At 33.2% G+C, this 12,711-nt stretch overlaps 4 protein-coding genes across 6 annotated transcripts in view; 3 read left to right on the top strand and 1 right to left on the bottom strand.

The window, feature by feature from the left end:
- Window positions 1–177: 177 nt before the first annotated feature.
- Fsn (F-box synaptic protein) lies at window positions 178–1,826 on the top strand. The gene is made up of 3 exons (XM_065351700.1): window positions 178–1,212; window positions 1,278–1,368; window positions 1,438–1,826. The coding sequence occupies exons 1-3, from the start codon at window positions 613–615 to the stop codon at window positions 1,533–1,535; spliced, it is 789 nt and encodes a 262-aa protein (XP_065207772.1). The 5' UTR covers window positions 178–612; the 3' UTR covers window positions 1,536–1,826.
- Window positions 1,582–4,143, bottom strand: LOC135836709 (protein O-glucosyltransferase 2-like). Its single transcript, XM_065351694.1, has 7 exons — window positions 3,793–4,143; window positions 3,469–3,674; window positions 3,159–3,376; window positions 2,817–3,070; window positions 2,507–2,744; window positions 2,130–2,429; window positions 1,582–1,819 (listed from the first exon to the last, which is right to left on the bottom strand). The coding sequence occupies exons 1-7, from the start codon at window positions 3,993–3,995 to the stop codon at window positions 1,679–1,681; spliced, it is 1,560 nt and encodes a 519-aa protein (XP_065207766.1). The 5' UTR covers window positions 3,996–4,143; the 3' UTR covers window positions 1,582–1,678.
- Window positions 4,144–4,393: 250 nt separating this feature from the next.
- On the top strand, window positions 4,394–7,026 carry shv (DnaJ homolog shv). The gene is made up of 5 exons (XM_065351695.1): window positions 4,394–4,677; window positions 5,158–5,545; window positions 5,618–5,760; window positions 5,851–6,263; window positions 6,335–7,026. Exons 1-5 carry the CDS (start codon window positions 4,607–4,609, stop codon window positions 6,400–6,402), a joined length of 1,083 nt encoding a protein of 360 aa, XP_065207767.1. The 5' UTR covers window positions 4,394–4,606; the 3' UTR covers window positions 6,403–7,026.
- A 573-nt stretch (window positions 7,027–7,599) lies between these two features.
- The window catches only part of LOC135836711 (solute carrier family 66 member 2), a 35,903-nt gene continuing 30,791 nt past the window's right edge, over window positions 7,600–12,711 (top strand). Inside the window, exons 1-2 of one of the 3 annotated variants that reach the window (XM_065351696.1) lie at window positions 7,600–7,994; window positions 11,468–11,688. In XM_065351696.1, coding sequence (XP_065207768.1) covers window positions 11,535–11,688 — 154 coding nt within the window. In that variant the 5' untranslated portion in view covers window positions 7,600–7,994; window positions 11,468–11,534. Of the gene's footprint in view, window positions 7,995–8,359; window positions 8,500–11,467; window positions 11,689–12,711 lie in introns of all 3 variants that reach the window. The other 2 variants (XM_065351699.1, XM_065351698.1) reach the window with 2 other exon arrangements.

Genomic DNA, 12,711 nt, shown 5'->3' on the forward strand with positions numbered 1-12,711 from the left:
ATTTTTAACAAAAACATGCAATAAATGTTCTTTTCAAGATGATAAGCACTTGAAAATTGAAATTAATCGTTTTTGAAAATGAAACTTATCCAATAACAATTGCAAAAAGGCAACATTGAAAATCTTATCTAGGATTTTTGTGTTTATTTATCATTCTGTTCAGTCAGAATTTTGGAATTTGGCGTCGACCGTATATAATGGACGAATAATTCAACGGTGAAAAAATGACAAAATGTGACGGCTAGATTTTGGATGCAGAATCCTGGAAACCTTCTGCTCATGCGCCAAACAAGACGCTTACGGTGCTGGTGGAGAGAGAGACGGTTTACTCGTTGAACATGGGCTGAACCAGGGAACCGTCTCTCTCTCCACCAGTGCCGTAAGCATCATGTTTGGCGCATGTGCAGAACGTTTCCAGGATTCTGCATCCAAAATGTGGCCGTCATTTCCTGCGATTTGAATTATTCGTCCATTATATACGGTCGACGGAATTTGGAAAATTTGTTCGCGAGTGTTTTTTAATTAAAAAATTGGTTGTTCTTTGAAATTTTGATACGTTTTTGTAGTCAAGATGAAGCATAAAGTTTCAAACCAAGCTTAGTTACCGTATCGATGATTATTCCAGCGATGGCTGAACGCGATTGCATCGCAGCTTACCTTACGGATGATATCCTGGATATTTTATTCACTTACTTAAATTTAGAAGATTTTAAAAATTGTGCGTTAGTATGTCGTAATTGGTACAGATATTTCCAACAAGAGAACAGTTTACCATGGCGGGTACAGTGTGGTAAAATTCTCCCCGAAGGAACATCCGCTGGAATTCTGTGTTCGTTGAAAACTTGCAAAAGTAAAGTTCGAGCCTATGCTCATGCATGGAATGCGAACGATTGTTCGAAAAATATATTTGTTAAACCCGATGGATTCACACTGCATAGGAATCCTGTTGCTCAAAGTACTGACGCTATTCGAGCGAAAAACGGATTCAATCATGGCAGACATATATGGGAGGTTAAATGGGGAAGTCCATTAGGAACCGTCGCCGTAGTCGGTGTTGCTACCAAAGATGCTTCATTGCAATGTAATGGATACGTGCCGCTTATTGGGAACAACGAATATAGTTGGGGTTGGAATTTAGTGGAGAATAATCTAATGCATAAGGGTAAATTATGTGGTAGTTACCCTCTGTTACCCAACGCTCCAAAATATGAGGTATATTAAATCAGAAGTGAGTCCAATTTGTGGTCTAGAATTTAATTAATTTTCCATTTTATCAGGTTGACGAGAAAATACGAGTCATTTTGGATTGCGAACGTGGCACTTTGGCATTTGAAAAAAATCACGAATTCCTAGGTGTTGCATTTAAAAGTATGTACCTAATAAATTTTTATGTACTAATTTTTTTTTAAATTATTAATTTGCTTGCGTCACTTACAGATTTACCCCGAAATAAACGATTGTATCCTGCTGTTTCAGCCGTGTATGGTAATAGTGAAATAATTATGATTTACCTCGGAGAGCCGTACGATGGCTAAATACGATAATCAAGCGAACATTTTAGTTCATTATATTAATTCCATGTACAAGTTTTTGAAAGAGATTTAATGGAATTAATTTCAAAAGCAATCGTGTTAGATACAAAAATGGAACGATGAAAAAGTTGGTGTTGAAAAACACATTATAGATCTTCGAAAGTACGAGAAGATGATGTTTTCTTTGAATCCTCGCACTGGCATTGCTTTTGCATCTTATTTTGTTTTACTTCTTCCATGCCTGGCCTCACGGTGATATTTTTCGCAACGAATTTCTTGCTGTACTCCTGAAATCAAAATTCAACTTTTTTATTATTTTCCATTTAAGAAAATTAGGCTCAAATCAGTCGTACGATTGCTTTTGTAAAAACTAAAACGTAAACAAACCTAGTCAAATTTTAAAGTGGAATTCAAGTTCCAAAATAAGATCTCAAGTCATATTAAATAATTATAACGTTTTGAAAAGTTATTTTTCTGTTGTTGAGCGTAACGTGAAAACCAAATTATGTTAAATTATTCATTTCTTATTATTTGTACTTTTTAATAAAATTTTATTTTCAAAAATTTTATGATTTATTTGATGAATTAAGTACTTACTTTGAATAACTGAATATGGTAACAAAAAATGTCGTGTGGTAATAAATTATTTCTAGCGAATTCTTGACCTTTCTGGGCGATTTCGCGAGCTTCTTCATCATTAGCAAGTGCCCATTTAACTTTTTCAACAAGATCCGACAAGTCTCGCTTTACTGGCACAAAATGTTTCCATTCCGTCAGATCTTTATAAAAGTGCTCGTAATATGGCGAGTCTTGCTTGAATATCAATGAATCGGATACCAATAAGTACGGAAATCTATACGCAGCCACGGTACCATCTAAATTAATCTGGTATTTATACTAAAAAAAAAATACGGACAGATATTAGTATTTCAAACGTTTTACAACGCAGAATTGAAATAATTAGTAATAATTACATCGAAAAAATCGAAAAAAGAAATACGTTTTTCTCTAGGACCGTATTCGTTTTCCAAGTTTTTAAAAAAGAAAAAATCAGTCAGCGATGCATTAATGATATCATTATGCTGACGAGAAAGACTAATCAAATGTAATCGTTCTCTGCTGGAGTCTCGTCCTCTCCAAAACAATTTCTCAATTTTATCATTCCATGTTTTTGCAATATTCCCTTGAACTGACAGCATATCCAGCGTAACTCTGAAAAAAATGGACATCCATAAATACCTGCGTCTACAAAAATTGGTCTGTGAAAATACTTCTCACTTTTACCGTCCCATGTTTTCTAAAGAAGACTCCGTTATGTCATAAGTTGGCATCACAATGTCATGAGTGTCATCAGAACCACACCATGAAAATAAAGGTAAAATCGTATCGTTAGAAGAGCTTTTCTTGATTAGTGGCCAATCACCGAGGTTGACGAGCATTTCCATATCTGGTAATCGTACTTTTCGCGAGAAAAATAATAAAATTGCATCCATGAACATTTTGAAACCAGTGTATTGACCGTGGCAATTTCTGTATATCTGAAAAAATTATATTTTTGGTAAAAAAAAAATTCATGTGTAGGTATACGTAAGGAGATGAGGTTTTTATTCCACCAGTAGTACCTACCTTATTATTTTTAATTAGGTAATGACAAACACTTTTACTCAGAGCATCTTTAAACAGAGTTTTTTCAGCGGTAGGCAACAGGGAATCGAAATCTATATCATCAAATTTGTCTAAATCCTTTCGAATTTGACTGAAATCTTTTCCACACCTATATTTTTCCATCCAATTATTGACGTCTTCATTAACTAGGCACGAGCAATCATCCGGATACGTGTTACCTACAGGAGAAAAAACACAAATTTTCATTTCTATGAACTCATCTCAGTGTATGGAGACAGAGATAAGATAAGAGGTAGAAAAGTTGACCAACCGGTAAACTTGACTGGAGAAATAGGTAACTCTTTTCCTTTGCATTTGACAGAGATTCGTAAATTTTTACACGCACTGAGTACTTTGTATCGCACGATAAATAAGCCATCTTTTGATTCCAAAATGTTGAGCCAGATTCTACAAATGGGCTCTTTGTCACCGGATATCTGCACTTGATAAATGTCTTTTCCAGGGGATAAGTTTAGACTGCAAAAATTCAAAATCAATGATCACTGATCAGTCAAAATGAAATCTGAAATCTTACAATAAGAGAAAAAAATATGCTTGATCCATGCACACGAATTATGATTTATGATTTTCATACCTATTATTATTGAAATCATAACATTTAATAAAGAAATAACGAGCCGGCATTATCACATTTTCAGGGTCCAAACCAGGACCCCATATTTGGGTATTATCACAGCTTATTTGTTCACTTTTACCACAATGAATGAGTATGAATATTGGAAAACATTGAGCTACTGCCAAACAAAAAGAGAAAAAATGCTTTACTGCATAGGTCATATTGATAATCCAGAAAAGGAACAGCACTTCGGTGAAATTTTCACCAAGCACATATTTTTATGAATGAAAAATATACTTGCGAAAAAGTTCAAACTTTGAACTTCTCTTCGCCGGTAAAACTTAAACATCTAGCAAAAATTATCAATAGGCTAATGTTTATGTTTTTTAAAAAAATAATCAAAGTTTTTGGAATAATCAGGTTCTAATTAAAAATAATACCAGAACAACAGTATAGGAGTGCTCAAAACTGCTTGAAATCATCTCATAAAATATTTTTTTATTGGGGCAAAGTTTCACATTTTGGAACAATATAATCAATTATCGTAATTCAATTACGAATTAAATTAATTAAGCAAAATTTCCATCACTTATAAGAAAATTTGAAGCGTTTAGAAAAGTCGGAGAGGAATGCATTTCATCGATCTCTCATGTTTCTCCACGTGTACTAATGAAAAACCGACCTTAAAATTCACAGTTGGCTCTATTATCAGTAGTGTTGATTCCACCACTTGAACAAATAGTTGTTTGATGTAACTTTTCACAAAATTAGTAACTATTAATTTTAAATAATTACCGGTATGAAGTGTTGAAGTATAAGAAAAGAATGTACAATGAAGGTTCTATTCAATTTAAATTACTTATTAATTAGTCTATTTGTGATATGTTCTACAATATACTCAGAGTAAGTACATATCTGCCTTTTATCTATTACATGTCAACTTTTCCATCGAACTGGGATTATGAATCATTTCGTATTCATAGTCATGTTAATTCGTACCGAAAACATGGTGTAGATGTACATACTATATAGATTTATGTCATTAGACTTATGAATTATGTTCCGATGTACGCACTTGAAATTGATTGATAGGCATAGGCATAACAACGAAAAGTTTTATCAACTTTTTTTTGAGAAGGGTTTTTACCACAGGAAAAGTTTTATCTTCACTTTGAAGGCTGAAATATTGTCAAGTATTCCTAAAAATCTTGCGTCCTTGTATTGTTAAATTGAATTCAATTAAGTTAATTGAATTTCGCAATTATTCTCAACGTCAAATTAATTGTTGGAAAATGATAGACCTGTAATTTTTTGAACTAACTGTAGTTGGTAAGATGGAAATTACTTTACAGAATATTTATTCATTTTCTTTGCTATTTTCAGACGAGATTTCTATTCTATACTCAAGGTACCTCGCAGTGCTTCAACCAATCAGATTAAAAAGGCATATCGAACTCTCGCCAAGCAATTGCATCCCGATAAAAATACCGATGACCCGAATGCCGCCGAAAAATTTCAAGATTTAGGCGCAGCCTACGAAATTTTATCAGATCCGGAAAAACGAAAACGATACGACGAATGCGGCGAAGAATGCGTCAAAAAGGAAGGAATGATGGGTTCGGCGGATCCATTCGCTAGCTTTTTCGGAGATTTCTTCCACTTCAGTTCTGGCAACGAGAATGGTGATCAGAAAGAAATACCTAAAGGTGGATCCATTCGAATGGATGTGTTCGTTACTTTGGAAGAATTATACAATGGGAATTTCATCGAAGTAAATTTTTCACCGTCAAAATTATAGGTGTTGAATTGTAAACAAAATAATAATGTATTATTGTGTTAATAGATTACCAGAAATAAACCTGTCATAAAAGAAGCTAAAGGTACACGAAAATGCAACTGCCGTCAAGAAATGGTTACCAAGCAATTAGGTCCAGGTCGTTTCCAAATGATTCAACAAGCTGTTTGTGATGAATGTCCTAACGTTAGGTACCTTACCTACTTATCTACTTGATAAAAGAACACCAGTCTTGAAAAATTCTTTCATAATAATCTCAACTTTATTCAATAAATTTCTAGGTTTGTAAACGAAGAAAAAACTTTAGAATTCGAAGTTGAACCTGGAATGAAAGATGGTCAAGAGACGAAATTCGTTGCTGAAGGTGAACCTCACATGGACGGTGAACCCGGTGACCTGATCTTGAAAATACGTGCCTTGCCACATCATATATTCGAAAGAAAAGGAGATGATTTGTACACCAATATAACGATCTCTTTGCAAGATGCTCTAGTCGGTTTTACTACAGAAATCGAACAACTCGATGGACGTAAAATTGTGATCGAAAGGGAAAAAGTGACGTGGCCTGGAGCGAAAATCAAAAAGAAGGGAGAAGGAATGCCTAATTACGAAAACAATAACGTTAAAGGAAATTTGTATATTACTTTCGATATCGATTTCCCTAAGACACAGTTCTCTGAAGAAGATAAACAAAGTACGTATTTTAATTTTTTACGTTAAACATTTTTTTTATTCCCAACTAACATTTTTCAATTTTTGTTTCAGATATTGCAAAAATTCTAAATCAAAAATCTACTTACAAAGTGTACAACGGGATATATGGAGGCAATTAATAGCAATATTAATTATCGCTTCTTCTAGTGCCTAATGTGTGTTTTTGTAGTCGTTTTGGGCTAGACTTATGTATCTACGCCTTTTGCACCATCTTTTTGCAATCAATTCGTTACTTATCCAAACGTTGTGGTGTGAATTGAATTACAAATACTTACTGCCTATTGTTGAATAGGCCAAGTTTTCGTTTTGATGAAATTGTATTTGATTTTTTTTTTTTGAATTTTGTACCTACTTTTTACCGTTATGGTAAAAAAAGTTCGTTTGTTTTTGTTGGAAAGTTTGTGTTCTACTGAAGTTTTTTAATATCTTACTTAATTATCTGTTTGATAAAATCGTCGCGTTGAAAAACCGTTTTCGGTTTAAGGCAATAGAACTTCGTTTTTTACTCTAATTTAAATACTTATTTTTTATTGATACTTCATGCGATGCGCAATTTAGTAAAAAAATCCAAAGGACGTAATATTTCGTTGATTGATTGAAAAATTTAGTTGTATAATTGTGCCTACATTTGTGCATTTATTTATGCCTATCGTTATGTGCGTGCCAGTGAAATTGTTCATTTATTTATTATTATCGAATTTTACTGCAAAATGAGAAACAATAAAGCGTTTTCTGGAATCTTACTACACTTTATGTCCAACGTGTGTTCTTTGTAGAATACGAGTGTAATTATTGACGACTGACTTGATTAGCATTTCATTTTTTTCGTTATGATGTGGCCGCTGGGCGCTGATAAGTTTTGTTATGTGAATTATTATACACAGACGAGGAGGAGGATGGATATATCATTTTCATAATCCATCAGCTTGAAATCGAAATGGAGAATGAATGAAAACTACTCAAATTTACTTCAGCACTTCTATCCATCTTTGAATTTTCATTAATGATTTATAAGTGTTTCTACTTTTTATCCTTTTCCTTACAATTTTATTGTTTTTGATTCCGTGTACGTCTTTTAAAATTCAGAACGAAAACAGAAAAGTGAAAAACTGCCAACTACCAAGTTGAACAAAACTCAATTTTTGTTTTTTCGAAAAAAAAATTCAATGCGTCTGCGTATTTCAAGAACAATGAAACTACCTACCAACTTATCCTAGCCTAGCTAACTGAACATTCCGCAATACGCTCTCCGTGATTCTTTTCAAACTGAAAAGAGAAGGACGGAAGGAGAAAAGAAAGAGAAAGAAAAAGTAAATAAATAAAATGAATCATATGAGCGAACGTCGTCCGTAGTATCAGACAAAAGTCGATTAAAGTTGGTTAATTTTCTGCTTAGGTTAGTTAAATTGCTTAAATTTCGTTTAAATGATACATTGTGCGTTGATTAAGTAATAAAGTAAATTTTTATCAATCCCTTTAACCAAAAAAATTAACGTAGCAACATTATTAATATGTTAATTTGCCTTACACGAATTAAACGTAATTCAGCTATTCGACGATCTATGGAGATATCCGCTTCACAATAAATTTTTAAAGTATCTGTTTCGAGGTACCTTCCAGCATCATGTTGCTCTTACAGTAATTTCCAATACTAGTCATGAAATGCTGTCCTTAACATTGGGATTGACGTTGATATTTTGATGTGTGTCGTGTAAGTATGAGTTATGTATCTACTTAATTAAGTACGTAGCATATCTTTGGAATTTATATAACATTACACTAGAGTAGGCTATCTCTATTCTAAATCAACGGTACTCGTGAATCGGGAAGAGAAAATAATTATTACAATGTTGTAATTTACAATTCCTATCACTTATATGTTTCAACTTACTTTCATGTCCACCAAACGTTAAAATGTGATGTTATCACTATCCAAGTACCTAATTTATCGTTTACATTTTGTATAACAACAGATACCTATGTTAACAAATTGATAATCCTCGAAAATAATCTGAATATGTTTTAGAGATATTGTATAAAAAATTAACAATTTTTCTGAATAATGTGTTTTTATAGGCATAATGACTGAATTGATCAAGTTTTACGTTACCCTAAGCTCATATCGGTCATGTATCAGATTTGATAATGCATTTAAATTGCATCTTTCCAAAGCACCCGAGATTTAATTTTTATAAAGAAAAATCTCTTCAAAAATGGTAATAATTGACTACTGTTAATCGTACGTAGTGTTTTCGTACCCATTTTCATTTCTTCATCAAGTGCCTTATAGTTGAAGTACTTTTTTAGTTGATTAGTTTGTAAACATTTCGAAGAGAATTGTTTTCCTCTGTTGTATTGCTATGTAAATTGCTATAAAACGGTAGATTCCCATAGAAAAGAAAAAGAAAAGAACACGTTGAAAGTGTATCATATTCATAATTTATACACGCGTGTATTTCAAATTGATTATTTCTGATATATTTTCATTTATACCTACGTATTACATACCCACGCGATAGAAGATCAGAGACATTGCAAAAAAATATCCGTACATTTACGTCAAGAATGCATGAATGAACGCCACTTTTGAAAGCTTTTTTATAGTTGCACAGCACATTATCACTTATGCAATTAGAATAATTAGTCGAGTATTTGTGAAATGAAAAAAATAATGATCGGATCTTTCTTCTTTACTAATTCGAGTACTGCCCACTTGAATATAAAATATCAACCAAAAATGACTAATTTAGGTAATGAAAAGGTAGTCAAAGCTTATGAATATTTTTGCATAATTTTTTAACTCGCTACGATAATCGAATGAATTATTAGTTTTACGGTGATGTACGAGAGTGTTAAAAATTAACGGCTCAATTTGTTCTGTGAATGGTGGTACGTTATTGATTCCATGTTCGCAATATTACTCTCGCTCAATCACGTGTCAAAATGAGATAATTTCTATTATAAACGGTGTGGTTTTCCGATCGTTTTACTTCAAAAGTTAGGGTGGAATTTCGTGAGTAATTTCAATTTCATTCCTAAAATGAACGAATAAGGCCAGGGACGTAGGTTCATTTTCATCTTCGTCAGCAATTTTTTTCCGCTGCACCTATTGTGTTTCTTTTTATTAGGTAGGTAGAAAAAAAAGGTGAAAAGGTGCTGGCATCGATGAAATACATATAATTACTCGTCGTTTTTCTTTTCAAAATTGTATATGATCGAAAATGTCTTTTTATTCGAAGAATGCCAGTACTTACATAGGTACCTATCCTTTGAAAAACTGATGAAACTCGTGAAAACTCGAGTAAAAAAACCAATTTAAAAAATTCTTGCAAAGGAGTACCTTTATTTTTATTTACGTACATTTCGCATTGTACTTATCATCTCGAACGATAAATCACGCGTCCTACCCTCCTAGGCTCCTACTCCTCATAGAACTTCTTCGGTCTCCGGTTGTACATTTGCGAGAACTTGTAACTTTAGTAGTATTACTACCTTTAAAAGTTTCCGAGACCTTGAAAATTATACGTGCAAAGTTTTGAAGAAAATTTTCTATCTAAATTCGAGCTATGTATCCTTATTCTCGATGCGATGTGCATAATGTGACGTCACCAATGACGTCAGAAACATCTCGCGTTCTGAGTTCTGGGGCAGGAGGGTTTTCGGCGACTGAAATGTTACAAGGAAAAAACCTTCTTCTTGTTTCTAGACAGATAATTTGAGCTCGTTTGATTGTAATTAGTCCACGTAATATTGGAGATTATACATACAGTATCGTGATTATGGAAACGCACGAATCTGTTTTAAATTTACTGTACGTCGATTAGATAAGTACCAAGTACGTACAACAGCGAACTTGGATTTTCGATTATGATTGATACGCGTACCGAATAAATAATGTGTAGGAGAGGCTTTCGCAGTTGACTTGGCGAATGGATATTTAAACGAATCATATATTGTTGGAAATATGCTGAGCCACCTGCTGGTTGTATGAATATTTGTTATGGTTTTGGTATTAAGTATAAAGTCCGACAAAAGGGGGCTTTAGAATCGATTTTCTTTTTCAGTTGTATCACATTCTCATATTTTTCGGGTAACGTGCGTATAGAAATCCTTCGGTAGTATTTTTCTCTTAATGAGTAATCCTATTTAGTATTGTTTTCTAGTGCGAAAAAAAAAAAGAATGAATGTATCTTTATATTAGATTTGTAAACCACCAATGACCAGTGGTGGAACGTTCTCGTATAGAAAACCAGTAAAGATGAATTTTCTTTTGTGCGAGGAATACAAAGAAGGTTAACATTGTGTTCAAATCACGCCTACGGAATTATTTTTCGTATTTTTCCGCAGGCATAAAAGATCGTGCTCGATATCATGTAGGTTCTGTATTATTTATTCGATTTATTTGCTAATGGACGATATTTTCCTTTGAAAATAGTACATACCTACCGTATGTTCCTGTTACATTTCTCTGTGTTCTAAAAGGTTCGTGGTTGTTAAAAAATTGGTACCTTATTTTGGTTATGGTTTTCGGGAAAGTGTGCGTAGAATGCATATTTTCGAAATAGATGTAAGAAAGGGGTAGTGGAGGTACATTTTTTCAAAAAATGTCAATTTTTTAGTTTTCTACCCGAAAAATTATGAGGGTATACATTTTGTTGTGTGTCACTGATCTAGGAGAGCGGTATAGGTTACATTCAAGGGCATCATTCTCCGTAATAGTTCATTGATCAACAGCTGTTTTCTTGACATTCTAAACAAATTGTCGTGCCATACGCTCATTATCATTCGAGCATTGTCTATAATGTCTGCAGTCTCGAGTGTTGAGGGAAAAACTTTATCGCTTCGCGAAAAAATTCGAAATAATTTGGTTTTTCGAAGCAACAACTGCAGAATAATTGAGAATTTTTTACTTTTCTGCAATGTAAGAATTTCTCGGAAATCTAAAAATTTATTAGGTTGGTAGGTGGCTTAGCTTCATGCCATGCCTTGTTACTTTTTCGTTAATCAAGACACAAATCAAATATTTTTTTTGGAAACATGAATCAGAAATATTACTTAGAATTTTTTGAATATTTGGAAAAAAAAATCAGAACTTTCTTGAAATCTTTAGGTAACAAAAAATCGTAACAAAATCAAGGAAAACATGTTGAACTTATATTTTTGCAAATTTTGAATATTTTCCAGATTTGTTGGCTAAGCAACTCGATACCGGTATTTCCAGCGTTAACATACGTTGGTATTATTTCTAGAAATGGACGCGGTAAGAGTAGACGATGCTTCCTTTTGCCCTTCCCCTCCTGAATTAGAGAGAAAAAACAAAGATTTCCAATTTTTACCAACACCAAAGATCTCATGTTGGCAAATTTTTCTTCTTAACCGGATTCGGAGTTTTCAAACAGCTGGTGGTACGAGTATGTTTTTTATTTAAACATTGCCATGCAATTCATTCGCAGTCGCAGTTCCCTGAACATATGTTTTTGTGGTGTTCAAATGGGTCTCAAAATGGAATTTTCATGAAAACGCTTCGCTTTTTCTCATTTTAATGGCGAGGTGGACTATAAATTGTAATTACGAGTATATTTTCAAATGGGTATTCGAAAGGTTAAATTTCGTGAGAACTTTATCTTCCAAGGTCATTTTGCTAGTGATATCTGCAAATGGCAAGAGCTTTCTACTAAGGAATTACCGTTTTTTTTCTAGTTGATGTATAATAATTGTATACACATTGGAAAATTCGCTTCTAAATTATGCTTCGGAATTGCTCGCTGCAAAATCAGGGGCCCTGCATTGGTATAAAAGCTTAATCAAGTTCAGAATAAGTAATAGTTATTCCTCATCAACTCGATTATGAAATTCGATTTTCTACCTCTGATTTTAATCCTGTTCAGATTCTTTTTAAGAGCTCTGCCCACTTAACAGCTTGAAAAAACGTCTTTAATAGCCCCACATGCATCCTCACAGAAGTTTCGCGCCATCTCCATTTTAGTAGTGCTAAACTTCAGGTCTAGATCTCTCAATAGATTCCAATTATTTTTTTCCTACCAAGGTCTGGGTATTTGTACTCATAGGATAGGTAGGTAGGTTACAAAAAAATTTCAGCTTGTGAAATCAAAAATTTAGGGTCCTTCAGAGAGCTGAATTTTTGAAGAAAGGCCCTAAAAATTACACAGATGAAAAAAAAATAAACGGCCAGTCATTCAAAAAAATATCGTTTCTAGGAGCCTCAACACGTTTCAACTTTGATCAATTTTTGAGGCCCATTGACGTAACTTTTCATGTAATTTTGGGATCCAAAGTAGATCATTTGAATTTTTTTTCATAATTATTCAATATTTATTCAAACCTCAATCCTCGTAAAAAAAATATTCAACACGTGTAATTTGAAAATCAATACGTCATCATTATCGATTTCGAAAAAAAATAAACAT

This window comes from Planococcus citri, chromosome 2 (genome assembly GCF_950023065.1).
Source record: "Planococcus citri chromosome 2, ihPlaCitr1.1, whole genome shotgun sequence".
In the NCBI taxonomy this organism is placed as follows: domain Eukaryota; kingdom Metazoa; phylum Arthropoda; class Insecta; order Hemiptera; family Pseudococcidae; genus Planococcus; species Planococcus citri.